The sequence below is a fragment of the Charadrius vociferus genome, unplaced genomic scaffold, assembly GCF_000708025.1.
Source record: "Charadrius vociferus isolate BGI_N301 unplaced genomic scaffold, ASM70802v2 scaffold63, whole genome shotgun sequence".
NCBI lineage: Eukaryota > Metazoa > Chordata > Aves > Charadriiformes > Charadriidae > Charadrius > Charadrius vociferus.
Genome location: NW_009647579.1, coordinates 1 through 26,254, shown reverse-complemented (window position 1 = coordinate 26,254; position 26,254 = coordinate 1). Strand labels below are relative to the sequence as shown.

Sequence of the window (26,254 nt, the reverse complement as noted above, 5' to 3'; positions counted from 1 at the left end):
TTGGCACTACACTAAACTGAAATATTAAAGCAGCTTCCCATATATTAAAACATAAAAGTATCAATATGCTTCCTTGTTGTATGGAAAATCCTTTATATATAAAGAAACAGAGTATGTGTTTATATATCTTTAAACAGAAAATACAAAGTCCAACAAAATTGTTTCTATAGGGTGATTCAGAATACTAATACAAAGGATACCAGTAGAAAAGCTTTTAAAGAGACATCTATAAACAAAAACTCCAATAGATATTTGGGTCTTGTACAGATAATTTTCCAGAAGTTTTTAATTTTTATTAATAAAAGGAGAGTTCATTCATACTTTCTCATATATTATTTTTAACAGCAAGTGAACAAGGCACTACTAATATATAACATGCAATCAATTAGCAACTTTCTTGTTCCTGGTTACTACACTGCTACATTTTCATAACTGTGAAAGGTTAAGTGCTATAGACTATGTACTACATCACTTTTTCAAAGCTTATATTTTACTTTAGGATGGGATTTTGCAAGACCTTAAAAGAATTTCACAGCACAAATCCAATAGCTAGTTAGTGAGATCTGGTCCCAATTTCCCTAGGCATTTTTCACAATCTCCCTTCAAAGCATTAAGTACAAGCTTGCACAAACTAATTTTAAAATGAACATTGTTCTCTATCTCAAGAAAAGATACATCAAAATACATTGCTTATGCCAGTAGTGACATTGTATGAGCAGCAGTGACTCCAGTTCAAGGAATAAAAAGCAAGGGCCTTCATATACTGCTGCTTTCTTCCCATATTTAGTATCAAGTCTATGTGCACATTTCAGATGTACTCAGAAGCTACCTTACTATCTACTATTAGATTTGAGTTTTCCCTTTGCCAAGGTAGAAGCAGCAGTTACAAAAGATATTTAGAAACTACACAAAAAAATAATTTTCACAATTTTTCAACTCATTCTCACTTTTATTGGACTATATTTACAGCTTCATTAATATTTTTAAGCCATAGCCCTCATCTCTCAAGGTATGTTCCTTCAGTAATGACAGAAATGTTTTTTGCTCAACCATATATGCATTTATCTCACCAATTCAGTGCACAGTAAGAATGACATAAATCATTTCAGGGCATAGTAAATTCAGTTATAGCCATGCATCTAACATACAGCACAGTACGCCTAATGAAACAATTTCACTGTTTAATTAAATTTTTTAAAAGAAAGTTTCTGTAATTATGTTATGAACATTTTTAAAGTAAGTTAACCGTTCAAAGTGATCACTTAGTATTTTCTGGATTTCAGATAGGTCATACTGCCTGTTTTTGTGGTAAGATATTGCCTCCTTTTCGCCATGCCTCCACAATATCCAGAATATCTCAAAATGAGGCAGGCAAAATCCAGTCCTTCCACTGAAGCCACCTTCACAAATGACACAAACCCTCAGCTGACATTAAACTGCTGGCAAAATGCCAGCCTGGACACACTCCAGTGATACAGCAATGTCAGCAGCTGTAAGCTCTGGGCTCTTACCCACCACGCACAGTGTCTTTGCCAATGCGTCTCTCAGTGAGGAGAGACACCAGCAAAAGCAGCCATGCATGCATGTGCTTCACCAGAACAGCAAAGCTGGCAGCTGAAAGGCGACAAAAGTTTGGGTGATAAAATTTCTTAGTGGTAGACATGACCTTACCCAATAGAAACTAGTTGGGACCTTTGGGATTTGACCCATCAAATACACACCTCTTTCTCCACTTAATGAAATGTCCAAATGAACATTCTAATATTACGCTAATATGTTGGAAGAAGTCAGTTATGTATTTGAAAAAAAAAAACCAACAAAGAACTGCATTAGTATCTTGTAAAAATAAAGTTAAATTAGTATGTGAAAGATAAAGCTAAATTTGCAGAAACACTCCCAATTTCATGTTATAGAGGAAATTACTCTAGAGATTCATTTATGTGCATATTCACAACCATTTTTCTAATACAGTCATTAAATTCTGTTTTATGAATCACTGTCCTCATCTGGGCTAAAGCAATTAGGTACTCAAGACAGAACAGTAGGTGTGCTAGGGCTAATTAATATTCCCCCTAGGTGAGCCTAGAGTTTGCTTGTGGCTCCAGTACACCCGAGATTAGCATTAATCAAGATAACTATGCTTTCTTGGCATTAAAGATCAAGTTTCTTTTCATCAGTGTGTGCCACCACCAGCTTTCCCTGCACTAGTACTGAGATCAGATGTGGTGCTACATTCACTTGTAACCAGCATTTTATCTAACAAACTACCGTGCTTCCCCCATCTAATCCATAACATTTAAAAGCCATCAACAACATGATTTTAGCAATTTGAGTTAATCTCTTCAGGAATCGGACTACTGGTAAAATCTGATAATACAAGAAAGAAATGGCCTGTACACATGGCACTTCAGAAAACAACAAAGAGCTAAGAAAAACCTCTTCATGTTTTACCAAATCCTGAAAAAGTATTTCTGGCTGTTTCTGTATGCCAGCTACATTTTTTCTCCCTTCAAATGCCTTATCCCATTGCTCCACTGATAAAACACAAACAGTAGATTTATTCAAAACAAATAAATAAATAGACTTGTTTGAATATTTTACTATTTCAGCCTCTGCCATGAGGTCAACCAAGAAATTCCTCTTTCAAACACTGGGGAATAAAATTTACTCTCCCTATGAGTTTTTGGTGGGTTTGTTTTGGTTTGGGTTTTTTTTTATTTTTCATAAGCAACATTTCAATTGGGCTTCAGAAATAGCTCTGTTTTCTAGTTATGCCATTGATGAATGTGCTATATATAAACATAGACAATTTCTTTTTCTCATGTTGTTTTAAATTTGCTATGTTGGTTTATTCTCACTGTGTATAAAACCCTATACCTGTATGCACCGGTAGAAAGTTTTACTAACAAATAAATAGTTTTAAAACCTTTTCTGTTTTCTCTGTTAAATTAACAACCAGAAAATAGTGAAGGGCTATAATTTTCAAGTCTATAGACTTTACTTTAGTTCAATAATTCAAACTTTCCTCAAAAAAATCATGCAAGTTTTAAAATGGAGAAAATTTTGAGTAAAAACCTCTAAATTCTTGTTTAAAAAAAAAACCCACTACAGTTACAGGATTGTGAGTAGACATTGATTTGTCTTTATAAAGAGTGCTTATCCGCAATTATTTTTTTTTCTAAACCAGAGATGGGGTCATTTTTAACATACTCCAGTTACTTCTAAATGTAAACCTGGAAAGAAGAAACAGGGTGATTTTGGATGAAGTTATTTCCTAACCTCAAGATACGCTTTTTAGGAACTACTTCAGATTCGATGTAGATTAAATATTTTCTGTTACATCAGATTTAATGTAGATTTAAACATGTTCACCTATTTAGATCCATGCATAACTTCCGCAGATGCTGCTGTTATCAACAAGTTTAATTGCAGAGAAACCGTTCATATTACAGGCTCCTTTAGAAGATGTCACAGGCCTGACTACATATTCGGTATCACTGTTATCCGAAAGTGTTCACTGGTCTCTCCTAAGGAAGATGATTTTAGACCTGCACATTTCATAATGTGGATGATGCTTTATATTTTGATGCTCAGTTCCAAAGAGAATAGATCTGTATTTTCTTACAAAAATGTAAGACTCCTATCTTTACTTTATGCAGCTGTTTGATACAGCAGCCACTCAAGCACAAATAACTATTTAGCGTTCTTACACAAAATTTGAAAATCTCTAAAGTTTCAACAAAACAAGATCTTCCAATTCATAACACTTTATAGAATAAAAGAAGTATGTTACACAAGATGGGGTGGGACAGGGGAACCAAACAAAAAAACAAACCACCCAGATTACTAGTTTCCCCAATAAAGGAAGCAGCAGTTAATCTTCAAACTACTTTTGTATGACGAGATATTTTTAGTCTCACAAAGGATCATCCTGGAATTGCCAAAGGCTGCCAACCATCTAATGGAAGCAAAGAGCATTATAGATATCTAAGAGTCAGAATAGCCAATGTAAAACTGGATTTCAAGGAGCAGACATCTGACAAGTGCATCCAATATGCTAAGCCAGCAGCTATTCCAGACTTTTTGTGTATTTATTTATTGATATAAAATCAATATATTGTATAATATGTAGGCACATAGAAAACAAGGAGGTGATCGGTGACAGCCACCAAGGGCAGGTCATGCCTGACAAATTTGGTGGCCTTCTACGAAGGGTTTACAGTGGCAGTGGACAAGGGAAGAGCAACCGATGTCATCTACCTGGATTTGTGCAAAGCTTTCGACATGGTCCCACACAATATCCCCGTCTCTAAATTGGAGAGACATAGACTCACCAAATGGACCACTCGGTGGAAAAAGAACTGGCTGGACAGTTGCACTCAAAGAGTTGTGGTCAACGGCTCAATGTCCAAGTGGAGACCAGTGAGGAGTGACATCCCTCAGGGGTCAGTACTCAAACCTGTACTATTCAACATCCTTGTCGGCAACATGGACAGTGGGGTTGAGTGCACCCTCAGCAAGTTTGCCAATGCTACCAAGCTGTTTGTCTGGAGAGGTGGTCCCAAGCCAACCTCATGAAGTTCAACAAGGCCAAGTGCAAGGTCCTATATCTGGGTCGGGGCAATCCCAAGCACAAATACAGGCTCGGTGGGGTATGGCTGGAGAGCAGCCCTGAGGAGAAGGACCTGGGTGTGCTGATTGATGAGAAGCTCAACATGAGCCAGCAATGTCCGACCGCAGCCTAGAAGGCCAACCGTATCCTTGGCTGCATCAGAAGCAGTGTGGCCAGCAGGTCAAAGGAGGTAATTCTGCCCCTCTACTCCACTCTCATGAGATCCCACCTGGAGTACTGCATCTAGCTCTGGGGTCCCGAACATAAGGACATGGACCTGTTAGAGCACATCCAGAGGAGGGCCACAAGGATGATCAGAGGGCTGGAGCACCTCTCCTATGAGGAGAGGCTGAGACAGTTGGGGCTGTTCAGCGTGGAGAAGGCTCCGGAGAGATCTTATTGTGGCCTTCCAGTACATAAAGGGGGCCTACAGGAGAGCTGAGGAAGGACTTTTTACAAGGGCATTAAGTGATAGGACGAGGGGGAATGGCTTTAAACTGGAAGAGGGCAGGTTTAGATTAAACATTAGAAGAAAATTTTTTACTTTGAGGGTTGTAAGGCACTGGAACAGGTTGCCCAGACAGGTTGTTGAGGCCCCATCCCTGGAGGTGTTTAAGGCCAGGCTGGACATGGCCTTGGGCAACCTGATCTAGTGGGAGGTGTCCCTGCCTATAGCAGGGGGGTTGGAACTCGATGATCTTCAAGGTCCCTTCCAACCTAAACCATTCTATGATTCTATGATATCAATGGAATTATCATGGGGAAAGCTAGTTATGCTCAGGCATAATTAAGAAGTGGGTCAAACAAAAACAGACTTTATCTGACTATACTTGGAAAAAAAAAAAGAAAAAGACAAGAGGTAAAACATTCCTTTCCTATCAGCATATTGATAATTTCAACAGATGGTCTGTTCTTGCCACCATTTTTAAATTGCTATGTCACAGTGCCTAAAGAGAAAGCCAAAAAGGGTAACAGTAGCTCATTGTGGGAAAAGTTTCCAATTTTACTTGCTTCAAGAATTTCCATTAGAAATAAGTTGATATTTCAACTATATGTTTTAAGTTATATCCATTCATGTGTTGACACTGCTTGCTAAATATACGGGTCAGAATCCTTAACAACAATGACTTCCTACAGCCATGAAAACTGGATAAACATAGGTTTTGCAATAGCTGGGTCTTGAACTTCATTGGAAAGAGGGGAATTGTGCATATTTTGTAGCTGGGCACTGCTGAGCTACAAAGGCTCCTAAGAAAACATTTGTGATAAACGGTACATTGCCGCTTTTATCCTAAAAGAAAAATGGGCAAAAGGTCCTCTCTCCCTCCAAATTTTTGTTAGCTTTGAGCATTGTGGTCCTAAGGGCCCTATCATGCATATACAGAAAGAGGAAAATAGTGCAAGACATTGTCTGGCACAGTTTATAATATATGGTTAAAAGTGCCCACTACTACCCAGGCAAGTCTGACCTGTACCTGTCTGAGATTATACAGTGTAATAGGATATTTCATACTAATTATTGAGAGAACAGGTATACTTCTTATGTTGCTGGTAAAGACAATTCCATTAAGATATCAGTAAAAAAAAAAAAAAAAAACCAAAAACACCCAATTATTTTATTGGGTTATTCATTAATAAAGTGGTTAAAGGGAAATGGGAGATATATAAAAGTCATTAGAGGAAATACAGTAAAGCTTTGCCACTGTGCAACCAAGAATGCAGATTTCACAGGATCAGAAAGAACATAATAAAAGGAACTATGACTCATCTATTGCAGAAGTATTCTGCTGACAATAGGAAGGGAATTCCTGGTCCCTGAACAGCTATTGATTATGGATTTTACACACACAAGAATAAAGAAAAAAAACACACCATAGAAAATGTTGTGTACCTAAAAATTAGAATAGACTAATGAATTATTGCACCAACCTAAATTCCTTTGTAAATTTTGGCTTCTATCACGTATTCTACAGATAATCGGTATTTATATCTATTTTGCAGATAATATTTCATTTCAAAGATAGAGAACATTGTCCATATCTTCTGAGTTGTTTAAAAATAAATGTGAAGTGAGCTCAGGGTTTGTTTTTTTTTTTAAAAAAATATTACTTTTAAGTATATTTTATTCTTGATCCACGTAAAAATCAGGTACAAGGTATAGCTCAGAAGAAAGGCAGCATAACTTGAATGTGTCTTAGATTATAACATATACCAAGATGTAACTATACATCAAATACTAATAGTTGCCAAGGAATTTAGAGTACACTATATCTGTGCTTTTGAACATCTGGAGGCTTAAGTAACTAAAAGCATAAATAAACTCTGGTTTTTAACACAGGCAATGCTAAACTAAAATAGTGGACTATAAACAGTCTCCTAAAAGCAAAGAATCAAAGAGAATGAACCGTTTCCCAAAATGCTTGCCTTTTGACATAGCAACGCAGCAGGCACAGCATGGAACTGTGTGTTTGAAATGTCATTGTTGTCTAGGATCCCGTTCCTTTGAGCAGCATCCTGAACAGAAATGTGTTATTAGAGTGTTAAATACTTTTTCCATAGCTCTGATGCCAAATAGGGCATATTATCTATGAAGTACAGATATTTATTGTAATAGCCAGGCTTCCTTACTTATTCAAAACTGATCCTATGATTCCAATTACTGCGATTCCTCAACAGAATCTTTCCCCCATGTGCATTCCCATCCATTTGACAGAAATGGTTGGGCTGTTTGTCTCAATCTCCATTTTTCCCCTAATAGATGGCACCAGGGGCCACCACCTTTCCTTAATTTTATTCCTCATTCACAATTGCCATTAAAAATCATTCTAAAAAAAAAAAATTCAAAAATATGGATTGGGTTCACTACCAAGTACAGAGATAGGAACCAGAACTGACAAGAGCTGTAGAAGGGGGCCTGAAAGTGAATCTTTTCCACAATTTCATTTTGAAGGCACTGAATTATTCTACATAATGATTCCAAGTTATCAGCTACAACAGAAAAAAAATGGAAAGTAAATTAACAGTAAGGAATCAGATACACAAAGAAAAAGTATTTCTTGTTTTTCATTAGGCATAATCACTGTTCTTGTGTTCTACTGATATGAAATCTCCTGGTTTATATTTTTGTAATCAGTGACTACAAAGAGTTAAAATTTTGAACTTTTAAATACAGGATAATATTAGTAAAAGATTAATGGGAATATTTACTTAGTAAAATATATAGTAGTCTTAAAGGTCAGATTTGGGTTCAGTTTTGCTGACATTTAATCATGAAATCCCTTACAGCACTGCAAGAATCCATGCAACTAAAATAGTGGGAATCATACTCTGAGCTGATGTAAAGCTGATATGGTATTTCACACTAGAAAAATCAAAGCCTCAGTCACTAAAGCATAAAAATACTTTTCTGTGATTGATAAAGGCAAATCAAATGATTTGATGGCAGAGATCCACATTCAAAAGCAATGCAGGAATGAAATTCATATGCTTAGAAGCTATGAAACCTTTGACAATAGGGTTTCTGAACTTCAGGATTTACACTAGACCCGACAGGCTAAAAACTAAAAGACGACTGTTTATTCAGCAAGTACTTCCAGCTGCCCATACACAATAGAGCATGAACTTCTTCAGCTGCTGCATAGGGTTTTCTGTTTCTAGAATTAAGCCACCGCAATTTTTGGGAATACAGACATCATCTAAAACATTTGTTTCTTAAATACTTAGTACAGCAACAGCTACATTATTTTAAAAATTTCCATGCAAAGAACTGAAACAGGCTGCTTTCAACAGGAAACATTACTAAGGCCTTTTAGTTTGCTGCATTCAGGTTTTGCCCAGCTTAATGTGAAATGTAAACTAAAATAGAATAGTACTACAGAAACCTGCAAGATTGTGTTCAGAATTACTTAACTCATTGCTTGGATACTATTCAATTTGAGGAGCAGGCTGCTGAAGCAAAAACAAACCACTGAAGCAAAACAAACCACAAGAAAAATGGCAAAAAATGGAAAGATATCAAAAGAAAAAACTACATCATCTCAATAACATGTAGGCAATTGGGAGAATCATTTCATATACGTGAATTAGCAATCTGAAATGCAAAGTTCAACAATGTATATGTGCATAGGTAGACTTTTAAAATACAACTACTGCAAATGTGCAGGTGTATACTTGTTCTTTAGAGCATTTATCACAAACGGCTCTATTTTCCTTAAGATTCTTATCTGGCAATTTGGTAAACGGGATTGTGAATTGCAGAAGGGCATACAGTTACCTACCTTTGTACACTATTATAAGTGATACTAGAATTATTATGCATTGCAATGCAATCTCTCAAAGCCACTGCTGTGTTCTCCTGAACACCCACCTTTTTTTTTTTTCCTTTCATTTATTTTGTGAGTTCATGGAAGTGTAAGTAAAATTCTCAGTATAATTTCTTGAAACACAAAAGAAATTAATAGCCTACTTGAAATAAAACTTCATCCAGATTTGGTATTATAAGAAACCCTCTCCTTTCTGAAACAACCTGAAGTTGTAATTTACCTATAGAGTAGCAGAGCTGCAATACATATTGGTCTAACATCTGTCAACTTCTGCCTAAATTTAACAGGAAAGCAAAAGAAAGTTGTTTTATACAACAATCTACTAGTTCAGTTAGCCATCCTGAATTATGACGTTCTCTTATAATGGTACGGTCTGCACCACCTTTTAGGTATCTAACAGTTGCAAATGTCTGTATTGATCTAAAATTGCTATTAATTTAAATGCAAATCTTTTCTTTGGATTACTGTTTTGACGAAAGATAAAACAAAAGAATCTGTTTTAAAGTCTAGACCTAATGCAATATATAGAAATTCACTGCTTGCCTCTGCAGGTGACATGAGAATATCCACCTTCCCTATTCTCCTATAGTAACTGTAGGAAATGCAAAATTCATGCGCCAATACCAGAACCACTTCTTAATCTCAAAAGGAAACTACTACTTCACTGGTTTTGTTTGGGTTTTCTTGCTTCACATCTAAAGCCTAAAGTTTCATAATTTCAGAATAATTCTGTAATAGAAACGTTCATCTACTGCATGCTGTTTAGAGCCTTAAACAGTTACACTTCTCAGTATTTAAAACAAAGAAAGGACCATCTCAAGCCATGGTTATTTTATAGACCAGTTATTGTCTTTTGGACTGCTTGGGGTGGGCAGGTGTCACTTTTTTGTTGGCGTTAATTAATACTGGTTTAGCTTTTCCAGAATTTGCATCAAAATCTTCTTTCCCCCATCTATAGCTTATAACCTGCAGATGTAAAGTTTTTCTTAGCAAAACAAGTGAAGCCTGATTTCAGTATTTAAGTAATCTGTGTATATCTGAAAATTCATGCTATAAGCAGCAAGTTCAACAACTTAAATGAATATTAGAAAATAGATGGTATCTGTTCATTAGAGAAGGTAAATTCACTGACTCAGCATGAGGACTTGCTCCAGATTATCCTCTTTCCTGAACTGTAAAGGCAGCAATGTAAACCCATTTTGACAAGACAAGTTTGCCAATGGGAAAAAAAGTACCACTTTTACATGTGAACAATAGCTTACCAGTTGTTGTGCTCATTATAATGGCTTAGAAATACTTATAAAGTCCTCCATTATGTCCACATCTGTGTTCCCAAATGATTGCTTGTTTTGCTTAACTGATCCTGCAGTACAAGACTCCGCTCCATGTCACTCATGGAGCACAGTTATATGGGAAAAGGGAAGGACAAGTGTCTGGGGAAATGGAAACCTCGCCTTTTTTCATGGCTTCTCACACCTAAGCTTTTTATTCTCTCGGATGTGACCAATGACTGGTACAGTTTTTCTCCTGCACAGTGAAACAGAAGGAAATACTGCTTTTAATGACTACGCTATTCAAAGCATCAGTGAAGAGGAAACAGTTATTCATTTGGTATTTAAATGCCTGAGTTTCTCAATCTGGGAAAAGTAGGTGAGTAGCCACACTCTAGAGTGCAGAATTACTACCCTAAGATACTGCAGACTTTAAATTTACGAGTCAAAGAAAATGCACAGTCACAGCTGAACAGCACAACAAAAAAGGGCAGGATAATACTGAAGGTGTAAGATCTGTAAATGGCATAAAATAAGGAGTTTATACAAATTGACTCACTCTTCTTGACCACACATAATCCTCCCACTAGCCTTTTGTGAGCTGAATTAACAACAAGAACAGCAGCAAACCCTGTTATGTGTTTTCCAGAATTTTCTACCATCTGGTAAAAATGAATTAAACAATAAATAAGAGGTAGAGGATACATACTTCATAACGAAGTATATTTACAAGATTTTTTTTTTGATTTAAAAACTGTTTGTTTTGCACATTTCAGAATTCCTCATCTGTTAAGATAATTATTAAAAACAGGTGATTACTTCGTTCTAGGGAAAAAAACATACAAGGAAAATAAGCCTTCAAAGTTGAAAGAATTAAATTTATTTTAAACACTATTAAGCCAGGATTAAAAAGAAAAAAAGAAAAACCACCCAAGTATTCCCATGGTAGTAGGGAAACACTGACCTTAATCAAGTCACTGAAAAAAACTAACCCTTCAGATTATATCAAGATAGTATAAAAAAATATTTACGGACATTTGAAAATAAAGTGTTCAGGGCAAACACCAAAGATGACAGAGCTAGAGTGCACTATTCATCTGCCAAAGAGAATGTAATTCAACAGCAAGTTGCGTACAGTGCAGTCACAAGAATATCAGTATTCACCATCTTCTCATGATGCAAGTATTACATACCTAAAGTAGTCTAAATATTCTTCTCTGTATCTACTGAGGTACGTCTGAAACAAAGACTGCCGTATAGTACAGATATTCAGGCTTTCTTTCAAGAAATTGAAATTTCTTTCTTAGGTGCCAAAGGCAGTCAAGCTTCACACCCACACAGAATAATAATAGAAGTTGGGACCAGTTTGCTGTAAAGCAAAGACACCTTATTTCCAAACTAATTCTCTATTATTTTTTTTCATTGAGATGCATTTAAATATCTGAAATATTATAACACTTCACTATGTAACACAAATTGCCATAAAATTCTTCAGTTAATAAATACGGGACTGCATTTTGTATATATTTTACTCCTGAGTTATTCCAAAAGCTTAGTTCATAAACGGGTTGCCACTTGGATATGGAGCCATTGACCACAGTTCTTTGGGTGTGGCCATCCAGCCAATTTCTTATCCATCAAGTGGTCCATCCATCAAATTCATGTCTCTCCAATTTAGAGACAAGTACATTGTTGTGTGGGACAGCGTCAATTGTTTTGCACAAGTCCGGGTAGATGATGTCTTCCCTTATCCACCAATGCTGTAATGCTGTTGTAGAAGGCCACCAAACTTGTCAGGCATGATTTGCCCTTAGTAAAGCCATGTTGCCTGTCACCAATCACCTCTTTATTTTTCATGTGCCTTAGCAGAGTTCCCAGGAGGATCTGCCCCATGATCTTGCTGGGCGCAGAGGTGAGACTGACCAGCCTGTAGTTCCAGGTCTTCCTTCTTTCCCTTTTTAAAAATGGGGGCTATGTTTCCTCTTTTCCAGTCAGCGGGAACTTCAGTGGACTGCCACAACTTCTCAAATGTGATGGCTAGTGGCTTCGCAACTTCATCCACCAATTTCCTCAGGACCCGCAGATGGATTTCATCAGGTCCCACGGACTTGTGCACCGTCAGGTTCCTTAGATGGTCTCTAACCTGGTCTTCGCCTACAGTGGGCTGTTCCTCATCCTCCCAGTCCCTGCCTTTGCCTTCTGTGACTTGTGTGGCGCGGCTAGAGTACTTGCCAGTGAAGACCGAGACAAAAAAGTCATGGACTACCTCAGCCTTCTCCATATCCCAGGTGACCAGGTTTCCTATTTCCTTCTGGAGAGAGCCCACATTTTCCCTAGTCTTCTGTTTATCACTGACATACCTATAGAAGCTTTTCATGTTGCCCTTGATGTCCCCAGCCACATTTACCTCTACCTGGGCTTTAGCTTTCCTAACCCGATCCCCGGCTGCTCAGACACCTTCTCTATATTCCTCCCAGGCTACCTGTCCTTGCTTCTGTGCACTATTGGCTTCCTTTTTGAGTTGGAGTTTCTCCAGGAGCTCCTTGTTCATCCATGCAGGCCCCCTAGTATTTTTGCCCGACTTCCTCTTTGCTGGGATACATAGATCCTAAGCTTGGAGAAGGTGATCCTTGAATATAAACTGATTTTCTCATGCCACTCTTCCCTTCAGGGCTTTATCCTGAAGTACTCTGCCAACCAGATCCCTGAAGAAGCCAAAGTCTGCTCTCCTAAAGTCCAGGGTGGTGAGCTTACTGTGCAACCTCTCCTCACTGCCCTAAGGATCTCAAACTCCACCATCTCATGGTCACTGCAGCCAAGGCTGCCCTTGAGCTTCACTTGTCCCACCAGCCCTTCCTTGTTGGTGAGAACAAGGTCCAGCATGGCACCCCTCCTTGTTGGCTCCTCTAACACTTGGAGAAGGAAGTCATCATCAATGCATTCCAGAAACCTGGATTGTTTATGCCCTGCTGTGTTGTCCTTCCAACAGATATCATGGTGGTTGAAGTCTCCCATGAGGGCTGGGGCTGCTGAACATGGGGCTGCTCCTATCTGTCTATAGGAGGCCTCATCCACTTGGTCTTCCTGGTCAGGTGGCCTGTAGCAGACCCCCACTGTAACATCACCTGTCACTGCCCTCCCTTTAATCCTGACCTAATCCTAATTTAATCCTAATTCAGAATCCTAATTTAATCCAAATTCATAATGTTTTGTATTCAATTATAATATTAAATTTCTTCGCTGTGTTAAAAGTTTCTACTCTTCTCTGAGTGACAGAAACTAAGATTTATCTCTTTGAATTCCCAATTGCCCTTTATTCTACAACCAAAAACGTATTTTTTTCACATGCCACTCTGAAAATGTACCTACTTGTCAGCACATACTGTGTATTCCAGAGAGCTATGTTACCTATGTAACTACTATTTAAAATAAAGATTTGTATTGAGGTTGATGTTAACATAAATACAGCTAGGTACACATTATATTCTCCTGTTTGTTTTGATATACATTGTAAAAAAACAAAATGAACCCACAAACCTTTTATATTTCTGGAGAGGGTTAATACTGTCATGAAAGTCACAATGTACAACTGGAATGATATCACAACATTCTGGAAATCTGAAGTTGTTCCTACAAAATTTATGTTCAGAAAGACATTGTGTTGTATGCTGGTATAAGTTTTACTAGGAACTTTCTGATACTTAAGAGAGACTTGGCATAATTTTTAGTCATTGGTTAACAAGAACTGCTTAGAAGGCCACCACCCTTTTGTGGATAAAATTTGTTTAAGTTCATTTTATATTATTATTATTATTATTTTAGTATGTTTATTGTTCTATTTATAACATACTTATATGTTCTTAGTTTGGTTGAAATGTGGAAATGAATGAGCTACATATTGCATAACTGTACAAATAGTCTGGTACTTTCCTTACACTAGACAGAGATTTTTGTCTTCAGATTCTCTAGTGGAGTTAAGGAAGGGAGAAGGGAACTATAGAGTAGAAAGCACAAGAGTTGCTTAAGAAAGCAAAACCAGGCATTCTTCATTGTGTTCAGGCAGATCATCCCCTGAAGAGGGAGAGCTGTCAGAATGAGAATTTGAACAATTAGACAAGAATACTCATGATAGGCTTTTCCACCTGAATACACTGCATTATTCTGACTTCAGGACTGCAAAATGAACAAGCAGTGCCTGTCTGGCAAAGTCCAAGAAAAATTATTTCTAAGTAATATTTTAGAGAAGAGTTTGTTTTCTTAAATCAGTATATAGGTATAACCATAGAACATTAATTGAAGCCACCAGTCATAAAGGTTCTAGGTTAAATACATAGGCCATTATCCTTTCCAGAACTCAGATCTTGTATAAAGCAGTACTTCACTGTGTAGAGAATCGGTGGCATAAATGGCTAAACATAGAATGGAATATTAGAAGGAAAAAATCGCAAATTTACGAGAAAACAAAATTACCTTCAGGAATATATTTTTCCAGGTTTGTCAACTAGAAAGTCTTTTTTTGTGACACAGTGGTCTCAGAAGAAAGTGGTAACTTAATCCAATTGGAAACTGTATTTGAAAAACTACTGTTCCAAAATCTGTCTAGGTGTTCATTTCCCAGATGTGTCCAATTGAGTCACTTTGTTTCCACATATGTGAAGTAGTACCTACTCTTTGATATCCTTGAACTAAGGTTTAAGCGGCCATCAGTGACAAGTGCTGGTTTTTGGGGGTTGGTACTGAGACCAGTACTGTTTAACATCTTTGTTGGCAAGATGGACAGTGGGATTGAGCGCACCCTCAGCAAGTTTTCAGATGACACCAAGCTGAATGATGCAGTTGACATGCCTGAGGGAGGGGATGCCATCCAGAGCAACCTGGACAAGCTTGCAAAGTGGGCCCATGTGAACCTCATGACATTCAACAAGGTCAAATGCAATGTACTGCCGCTGGGTCAGGGCAACCCCAAGTATCAACACAGACTGGGTGGAGCATGGATTGAGAGCAGCCCCAAGGAGGACTTGGGGATACTGGTGGATGAAAAGCTGCACACGAGCCAGCAATGTGCGCTCACAGCCCAGAAAGACAACTGCATGGCCAGCAGGCCGAGTACATGATGATGATCAGAGTTCTGGAGCACCTGCACTCTGAAGAAAGGCTGAGAGAGTTGGGGTTGTTCAGCCTGGAAAAAAGAAGGCTCCAGGGAGACTGTCTTCCATTACCTAAAGGACAGTACCTACAAGAAAGAAGGGGAGGGACTCTTTATCAGGGAGTGTAGCAATAGGACGAGGGGTAACAGTTTTAAACTGGAAGAGGGTAGATTTAGATTAGCTATTAAGAAGAAATTCTTTACCCTGAGGGTCGTGAGACACTGGAACAGGGTGCCCAGAGAAGTTGTGGATGCCCCATCCCTCAAAGTGTTCAGGGCCATATTGGATGGGGCTTTGAGCAATTTGGTGTAGTGGAAGGTGTCCCTGCCCATGGCAGGGGGGTTGGAACTAGATGGTCTTGAAGGTCCCTTCCAACCTAAGCCATTCTATGATTCTATGAATAACCCAACATATGTATAATTTTGATACACACATTTGTATGTGTATTAATTACATACATACTTAAATAGACCAGTTGGCTTTTATCACAGACTTGTTGATTTCAAACAATGTTTTTCAAGTTTGGATTGAAACATATTATTAATGCTTTGGTATAGCAAAATTTAAATAGCAACCCACTATTTCACTTCCGCCTTCTCCTGTATCCAGCAAGAATAGTATACCATGATATTTAGGCATTTCTGCACTGAATTAGTTACAAACATTGCACTTTAAATCAGTCACAATCAAGAGTTAAATCACACAGAGGAAAATGTTCACACTAACAGGACTATTCTTTCAGACTTTCTACCAACAAACTGGAAGAGCTATACAACATCACTTTACACATTATTTAAAAGAAATACATAGGAAGTATTTAATTTTCAAAGCAGAACTCCCTGCCTTTCTGTGCTGTTTTTCTTTCAATTTAAACACAGATTCTGCAGTGAGAATTGTACTCTGTGCAATTAATTCTGTAGTCAATTAAATGGAAAACTTCAGTCTGTGCAAAAAGCAGACCTTGTTTCAGGGTTTGCTGCTCCCCTGAAGCTGCGTTCCAATGTGTGTTATGCTTTTTCTCTAGTTTCTGCTGACCTTTGCTTTTCTTCTACAGAAATGTGATGTGGTGGGGATCTCATACTTGCATTCAGTTATAGATGGAACTAGAATAGAGATTACCTTATAAGACCTCAGTGTTCTTCAAATCTTTACCACTAAAATATTTATATTGATTTGCCTCAGGATTTTTCCTTTTGGCAAAAACATCATTTATTATTTTCCCTTCAGGGTTCAAAGAGCACTTCACATGAAATCTACTGCCGCCTTTTCACATGCATTTTGTTAGCTTTGTATATCCTCTTCAAATGCCAAGAGTAAGAGCAATAACTATATTGTGGCAGATGCTCAAGGAAATTCAAAATGTAAATACAATTTCCCTGACCCACAGGCCAAATATTCTAAAAATCACTAAATTCAAAAGAGTTATTTGTTTCTGCTACAGGCAATCCAATTTGAACCAAAGTTATCCTCTGTAAAATATACCAAGGGCTCCTGAATGCTAGTTTCTTTGCTAACTCAACTGACAGATATTCCAGGAATAAATTGAAGTAGCAAATCATATCTTGAAACTTACAGCTTTTATGACTGACTCTCTGGTACCAGGGAAATACACAGTTCTATAGTAAGGAATGCTAGACACCTTGAACAGAGCAACAACGCATCAAGTCAGAATCTGACCCTGCATGATATTAACAAACCATAACTCCCAGACAAGCAAAAAATTCAGAAGAAAATCGAATCAGTGACCAACAGGTTAAATCACCATCATAACATTCCCTCACCCTGACACAATTTGAAATGCATCTTATGAACTCAGAAACATAAAAGAGAACAGTTAGGAAGTATCATGCAAGCTTATCTTTAAATTATACACACATATAAAATAAATAAAAATAATGCTTTGCAGCACAGCCAAAAGGACTGTGTTTTTCAGAAATAGCCTAGGGGGTGGAGTTCCCTATTGCAGGCTTATAGAATATGGCATTAGCGACTGTCTGGTAGATAAATTCGGGACAACTCTCAGAAAATTCAAGATGAAAGGACCAAAATGAGGGGAAATATCTGAAATAAAGACTAAAAACATATCATGAGAAAGAAATTACTTTTTTTTTTCCTTCAGTACTTGCTCCCCTTTCTCTCCCCCACTTCAGATGATGGAAAACTCTGAAAAGTAATTTCCAGCATTTTTTTCAGATTAACTGTAAGACCTCAAGGTTTAAAGGAAGGAAGGAAACCAGTTTACAGAAGCTAACAGAGAGATCAAAAAAAAAAAAAACCACACCCCACAAACTTCAGGCTCCACCACAATCACTGGAAAAGAAATTCACTAAGGATAATGTTTCACATATTATCTACAATATCTGTGAGAAACTGCATTATTCATGAGATTAAAGGTTTAGTTAACTTCTTCAGGAGACTTTATTTATGCTCTGTAAGCCTTAGTTTCAAAATAAGTTTTTGCATCATCAAATAGTTTATTATTTATGTTTATTTACTGTTTATTATTTATGTGATGTATCCAATACCTCCCAATTCTAACAAAACTCAAAATGGTTTACATACAATACAACTACCTCTCTCCCCATCTCCTTTATGTTATTATGACAGCATAAAGTACCCTCCTAGAATGCCTACTCTGGACTGATCCCTAATTTACGGCAGCAGGCAGCAAAAAGCAGCAGCTGCCATGCTTGAAGTGTGGCTTACCAGTATCTACTGAAGAAATACCTTCAAGCAGTGCCACAAGCTTAAAGCAAAAATAACTTAAAGGTAGTTTTATCCCAAACTATTTCCTGCTAGATCTATTTTTTTTTTTTTTTTTAAGTGGTAGTCTCTGAGACCCTGTTGGAATCCTGGCTTCTGTACAAAGGGTTTTACCCACACAGCAATACAACATTCACTGTTGAACAGCAGAACTATGCATCAAAGCACATCAGAATAGGGAACATGTAATGCAGAATCCAGCTGAAGTTGCAAGGGAAATTTAACAAACATGGAATTAGTAAATTCAGCTAAAGTATCAACTAATAAACCTGTAACATTTCAGAAAACTCCTCATGCAATACTTCCATTTTAAGTTTTATGCAGCAAATGATTACCATTACAGGACATTAAAAAAAAAACCACAACAGCAGTACCTTTTGTATTATCTCAGGGATGTACCATCAAATCTTAGCTAAGGATATGAATATGTTCAAAGCTGATGAGATCACAATTCTGAGTCATATGGCATTACACAGTTCCAAACATCTTTTATTGGAATACTGTTCCTGCTATACAGTCAATCCATCTTTCCTTAAAATATGACTAGTCTTGTTTATGCATCTTTATAAGAACAGTCACTGACATTCATTATTTGACACTCATTCTAAGACTTCAAGATGTAAATGAAATAACTTCCAAAAAAAGTGCTAGCACTTTGGCACTGGCATAATTGAGAATGGCCTATATCCCGCATTTTAAAAAAAAAAAACACCACACAAAAAAAAAGTGACCCAACTGACTACATTTTGATCATGTTCTGTTAAGTTTAAATGACTTTTTAAACAACTTTTACTTTCTAATATGATGACTAGAGTACCCTTTGTTTGAAATACAATAATAGTCTTCCTTCAGCTGACAGTTATGCACAGCACGTCCTAGAGACTAAGATTCACACTCCTTATCTTTTTTATGTTCTGTTCTCCCCAGTATTTGAAATCGATGTTTACTTTCCTCAGATCTCTCTATATCTCAGAAACGCACAAAAGCACATAACTTATTATTACTATGCTTTCCCAATGATCATTAACATGTGATATAATTTTCATACAGCTTAAAGTATAGTTACTAGTATATATATGTGTAGTATTATCTAAACCAATATACCACCAAAAAGCTTCAGTCAAGACTAAGCACATACTTGAATACTTAGAGGGACACATTCTCCTTGTTCATTTTCTAGGGCTTTTTTCTACCAAGCTTTTTCAGATTTAAAAACCCCACAGTAAAAAAGAAATGGTTAAAAATTATTACATTCCCCATTCACCCTTAAACACTTTTCAGTTATTGCTTCCTCAAAATTTCTTTGGCTATCTACAGTATTATGACCACCGTTCTGGTCAGACCCCACCTGGAGTACTGCATCCAGCTCTGGAGCGCCAAAATAAGAAGGACACGGACCTGTTGGAGTAGCTGCAGAGGAGGGCCATGAAGATGACCAGGGGGCTGGAACACCTCTCCAATGAAGACAGGCTGAGACAGTTGGGGTCGTGCAGCCTGGAGAAAAGAAGGCTCTGGGGAGATATTATAGCAGCCTTCCAGTATCTGAAGGCTGCCCTACAAGAAAGCTGGAGAGGGACTTTTTACAAGGGCGTGCAGTGACAGGATGAGGGGGAATGGCTTTAAACTGGAAGAGGGTCAATTTAGATTAGATATTACGAAAAAAAAATTTCACTACGAGGGTAGTGAGGCACTGCAACAAATTGCCCAGGGAAGCTATAGATGCCTCATTCCTGGAGGTGTTCAAGGCCAGGCTGGATGGAACTTTGATCAACCTGGTCTAGCGGGAGGTGTCACTGCCCATGGCAGGGGGGTTAGAAGTCTATGATCTTTAAGGTCCCTTCCAACCTAAACCATTCTATGATTCCATGATCTCTTTCAACTCCCCACCACAGAGCTAGTAGCCTTTCGTCATCATCAGTAACAGAAGCACAGAAACCAACACACACCCTTCTGGCATGGCTTATTCACATTTCACACCATCTCTATACCATCATTCCTCATCAGAAGTCCTGCTATTTTAGCCTCTTCCCATTGATAGAAACATTTTTATTTTCAAATTAGAAAAAAAGCTACTGATGTACTTCTGTTTCATTACACTTTCATTTTCAAATAATGAAGTTTTGCTCTATAATGAATGTTTCGTCTATTCCACACATTTAAATGCTTAAGTACAATCTCGTTTAAAAAGACATAAATAAATATTTTGCACTTACCTAAACTGCCATCAATGTACATGAATTTAAATGAAGAAAACAGTGAAAACATCCAAAATAAAGTTAAAAATCGACAAGTATGCAAGCTCTTAAGACAGAAGTATTAAAAAAAAGCTGAAGAAAGCAGGAAACAACGGTACAATGAAAAACAGAAAATAAGGTGAATGAATATACTGAACTTACTGGCTTTAAAATACCTTAAAATAGACTTTCAATGGTCATAAATACTATATTACAAATTTGAGTTGAAAATATTTAAGATTACTTTTTCTTTAAAAGAGACATAGTAAAAAAAAATCAGTTTTTTTTAATTCTTATTAAATTAGTTTACTAATGTGATAACATACCTCAGGAAGCATAGTAAAACATGAACAGAATAGTTCCATTTTCCAGGTTACTATCTTTACTTTTTGTGTGTAACCTTGTACTTCAGAAATACCCACAATAAGCTTCAAAATTTGTGGTTTTACATAGAGACAATGAGACAGGATGAAAGGTATTATACTCCTAAAAACTCCTCTGACCACCTGTGGTATTTAGGGACAACGGGGGGCCACCTTTCCAACCAGTAATCAAGTGTCAACTTTGATGCACAGTAAGGAAGAAAATACCTATCTAGGAACTCAAACTGAAGACCCAATTGCTGGCAACTCTCTGGAATATTCCACTAGAATCAAACCTCCAGAATTTCAATGGCGATAAACAAAATATCTCAAAAAAAGATGAGGACTAGTCTCAGAAGTGGACAGAGCGAGGAGATGACAGATCTTCAGATTCCTTTGAACACGCACCCAGAGTACGCCAGCAGGGTCTGAGAAATAAACTGTCCAGCTGGGAAGCAGGCAGGGTTGATCCCAGTCATGGAAATCATTGGGTAAAGTTAACAAGTGGTGAGCTTCTTTAAACATTTTTATATATAATATTTCAATAATAAAAACATGGCTATTCATACATAGGTTTTCAACTATATGTAGATTTACAAGTATATATAAATAATATATTTTCTAATTTTTTTTTAACTCCCCTGACTATGTCCCAGATAAGCTAGCAAAGTTACAGCAAACTAAATTATAGCCCTTGCTTCCCGATTTTTCTTTTACAAGACAAAGATGAGTAAAAGAGTGTACTTTGTATGATGTGCAATGCATCAAAAAGCAAAATAAGCACGTGGCATATTTGGTTTAGGGTTTTTTGGTTCTTTTGTTTTAAGAACATATACATTAGCGTGATCAAGGTTTTCCTAGGAATAGAGTTTAATTAATACAAAGAGGGGAAACATCATTTTAGATTATTTCTTAGCGTATTTTCTTTTACTATTCTACTTAGATACTGGTCATGAATCAAAGTAGAAATGAAGAGCAGGTGAAATAACATTGAGTAGCTACTTACAGTTTTGACTTCATGAATACATATACCTTACCTACTGATTATTTTATCAGTTCTGTTGATTTCAGCATCTAAGAGTTATTCATATTGCTACAGATACATAAAAATCATTTCAAGGAACAATTTTATATTCACAACTATGAGCCTCTCAGAGGAACTGTTCACTATCCTTTTTATCCTTTCTCTCCATCTCATTAATCAGAAGCAAACTCCTGTAGTATCAGGACAGGAACTAAACTTCAAAAGATCAAAAATTTACAATATGTTTTCAAAGAACACATTAAGCAAATTAAAATCACCTGGTTTTCTGTAAAAAAAAAAATTGATCAAACTCACCATTTATTTCCAACAAGAATATATAACTATCTCATGAATGAAAAACAGCTACTGTTCATTGCATGCAGTGATTCATTTTGTATAAATTATGTAGTATTAAACAGTGACATTTTTAAGTAGGGAAAAGAGGCATTACTTTGTGCAACTCGGTTTACAGTTTATCCTAAAAATGTTGCAGTATGTCTAATTCAGTTATGGCAATGTCATAAAAGCAGCATGTCAACTGATTAATATGTTTTCCTAGAACCAGCTAATCCAAAGGGGTAAGCTAGTTCTCCCCCTTTTTTTTGACAGGCAGGCAACAATCCTGGGAATGAATATGGCTGAATAATTTCTTGTGTCCTCCCAGTTCTTTCCACCTCATAGCCTTCTGTTCTCCACTGAAACCTTCTACACTAACTCTTCTATATAATACGTTCAAGCCAAGACTAGAGAGAATAACTCTCTACCTGGGGGCAGTAGGAGGAAGGAAAATCTCTGATCAAGAAATTGCAAATGGATGATTCCAAGATGAAGAACCACTTTAAATAGCTAAAAACATTTAGAGTACTTCCTGTCCCTATGTATGTAATCAATCCATATAGAGAATAATACTAATTGTGCTGTGAGAAAAATATGTCACAAAGAAAAAAGACTAGAAAGACAAGACAACTAACTTTGGGTTGTAATATCAAAGAACAGGTGCTCAAAGCATACATTTTGAAAAGTAAAATAATCTTCAAAAGAAAATCAGGAATGTTCAAGTCACTGTCCATAAATTTCTTCACGGGTCTATTTTTGCTTCTAAAAGGTTTAATTTTTGCCAATCTTTTGTTCAAACACATCCTACTTTTTCAGACTGCTTTTGCAATTTGCCAATTCTTTTTTTTCCATTTATAATCCTACTTTCCAGCATATTTTTAACCCTTCCCAGCTTGACATTATCTGGGTGCATAATACATATCCATCATTCAGAACATTGATGGAAGCCTCAAAAACATGACAGATCACTACCAGATCCTATTAGACATCTTTCTAATTTCACCACGAATCATTGATAATTACACTTTGATGCAGTCTTCCAATCATATGGGCATCTATATTATAGCAGGTTTTTTTCTCATGTTTCCTGCCAGCTTGCTAATGAAAATCTTCTGAGACAACATAAAGAGTAATACCAATTACTGTTTTTCCGTTACGCATAAAAAGCCTGTTTTCCTGTCATCCAAGAAAATCAGATTTGTTTGACATTATTCTTGACAAATCCATATTGAGTTAGTCTCTTTTTATTTCTTCCCCTATATTCCTTATATTTTAGAAATAGCTAATGATTTTTTAAGAGTACATATAATTAATGTAGTTTACAAATATTTTTTTCTTTGATTGTTCTTACAATATTTTTCCAGAAACCACGATAAAAATATAAAAATATCACTCATTTCTCTCTCCTTTTTTTTTTTTTTGGCAGGCAGCTAGATTTACCCTTCTCCAGTCTCTTCGGAGTTCCCAAAGTTGGCTATGAGACTAAGGGCCCCATTCAGGGTCAATTTCATCATGCACAGCCAAGCTGAAAACAAGTTTTAGTGTTTTTGTAAGAAAAGTCTCAGTTTTTAAGAAAGGAAGTTTCCTAAGTCAGTAACCCTCAGACACACAAGGATAGATCTATCACTTTTTAGTACAGATGTGATAGATAACATCACTTTTTTTAGATGCCACCAAAAACATTATCTTTAAAATATAGCTGTTAGATAATTTTAACTCAAATTAGTTGTTTGAAAGAATCAATAACCATGTGCATAAGCAAAACTGACAAAATAGCTGTCACAGACAGTTTGGACTTCCAAAGCCATTCCTGCAGAAAGGTTCTCCTCCAAATGCTTACAAGGAAACTAATTAGCAATTAGATAAGAGGGACGGTCCTTTCATACATAAATATTTGATTACAAAAGAGGAAATAACAGAAACACACAGTCAAGTCATAAAACCAACAGAAGGCCCCTGTGGAGATTTGCTGGAACCTGTGGCTGGGATTCACGCTTTCTGACATTTTTGATAATATTGGTTCTAACAGCATATAATAAATTAATTAATTCACTGTACTGAATTCCCTGATCAAGATCCAATCGGTTTCCCACTGAAGTAACTGGTATCAGGCTTGTTAGTTCCTTAGATATTTAGGTTCATGACATGCCTAAGAGGTGGAAAGTTTGGTGAGAAGCTCTGCTGATCACAAACTCAGAAGTAAATTAAAAATCTCAGTTGTTGCTGCCTGCCAGCAAAGAAGTTTAGATTGGGAATCTGGAAGCGAGAGAAACACAGGATTGTGTTTTTGTCTGCGGAAATTAACAGATGGTCTAAAAAGGAATAGCTTTAAAATAAGACCAGCAGCCAAAAAGCATGTGGAGACAGCAATATGAGAGTTTTTTTGATCTATTCTGTGCCACTGTTTTTTGAAATAGCATTCAGTCTCAAAGCTTGACCTTATAGCTTTATTCATCCAGACTAAAATAATCTTAACTTTGGGAAAAGAACTTCATGTTGAATAGAAGTATTTGAAATACGTATTTACAAGATGCTCTTTTTCTAATACACAGGTCTTTGAAACATTGCTGAAAACACAACTTCAATCTCATTCTGTAACACAGAATTACAGAAGGTTGCACATGGGGATTTAATATCATATCTCAACTTTCAAAAACTGGGCAGCGAAATCCCTGTACAGCTTATATGCCTCTGGATGATCATTTATACTTTTCAGAAGTAGCTCATTTACCTCTTCAGAAAAGGTTGCTGAATATATTTAGACTGTCGCTGCAAAAAAGCACTAGGGAAAGTCTCAAAAATAAGAAAACAGGGAGTGGCAAACAATCATTCTCTTCAGTTATAAAATGAGAGAATGCTGCGTGAACGAAATTATAACCTGCATTCAGATTATTATTAATGTGCTTTCCTACTATTTAGCAGCCAGAAGCAGATAGATACAATTCTTGTTGTAACTGTCAAACTTGTTTCAGCATAGGATACAGTTCCATAAGCAAAACATCAAGTACTTAGCTGTAAATAACAGAAAGAAACTTTCAGAATTACTTACCTGATTTTCTTCATGGGAAACTCTCATTTGTTCTTTGAGAACTGACATTCTGGCTGCTTCTTCTTTCCTCAACACTCTTTCTTTTTTTAGCTCAGGACTCCAGAAAGTTTTGATGCTATTCATAGAGGATCCCAGCTTGCTGTCCTTAATGTCTAGTTCTTTTCTGAGAAGATCATTCTCCCTCTGTAGTTCCTTAAGTTGAGCCTGCAGGTCTAACATGGTACTATCTCTAACCTGCCTCAGCATAGAAGGAACCTGATGGTGGTGATGGTGTGAAGATGTGGTCAGACCTCCATGCTGATCAGTGTAAGAAAGGACATCTGTGTGTGACAGTCCAGCTGAAGCAATATTAGGACTGCTCCCCATAGCTGTGACTCGACCACCATACACAGCTCGATTTGTAGCCCTTCCAAGAGTCATTGTGCCCTTTGGGAAAGTAGTAGAAGCTACACCTTCATGGTCGCTCAAATACATTGGTCCAGATGTTGCATAGGCTGCATTAAGGGACTGGATGTTCTCCATTGATAAGGTCTTTCCTGTTCCACCTCCTCCTCCACTATTTGTTCGCCTATGGCCCAGGCGAGGAGATCTTGGCAAACGAGGAGACCTGGAGGGACTTCCTTCTAAGTTGCTGATTGTTCTTGCACTTCCATACATTTTTCTTCTACTTTGAGGTACTATTTAGTAAGAAATTAGTAACACTAAAGTTGAGTATTAAATTTATAATTCCAGCTAGAAATATTGGCAGTTTCACTGCATCATTCCAGTAGGCAAAAATCTATTGTTCCTCTGAAGTCAGAGACCTGAAAAAAGATATTATAAAATTAAGTAAATTTTCATCTTGGAAAATAAGTTTAAAAGTAATAAGCATATATCAGAAAATAAAGTAACCCGCTTCCTACTATAATTACTTTAAAAATAAAATTTACTGTACATTTTGTGTTTAGGATGACTAGTTAAAAATGCATTTTCAAATTAATTTCATTCAGAAGAAAAAAAAATGCTTGTTTCCTTCTTAGTCTTACTCCTTTGACTTAGTATAACAAGCTTTATGTTGCAAATAAACACCATGGGCCCAAAAGCATATCTTAGCTGATACGTTAGTAGACTTAAATGACTGACCATGTGAAATAA

At 36.9% G+C, this 26,254-nt stretch overlaps 1 protein-coding gene across 1 annotated transcript in view; it reads right to left on the bottom strand.

Annotated features, from left to right (window-relative positions):
- The window catches only part of ERC2 (ELKS/RAB6-interacting/CAST family member 2), a 366,168-nt gene extending 340,249 nt beyond the window's left edge, over positions 1-25,919 (bottom strand). The window contains exon 1 of the mRNA XM_009880932.1: positions 25,121-25,919. Coding sequence (XP_009879234.1) covers positions 25,121-25,777 — 657 coding nt within the window. The 5' untranslated portion in view covers positions 25,778-25,919. The remainder of the gene's footprint in view (positions 1-25,120) is intronic.
- Positions 25,920-26,254: the final 335 nt, after the last annotated feature.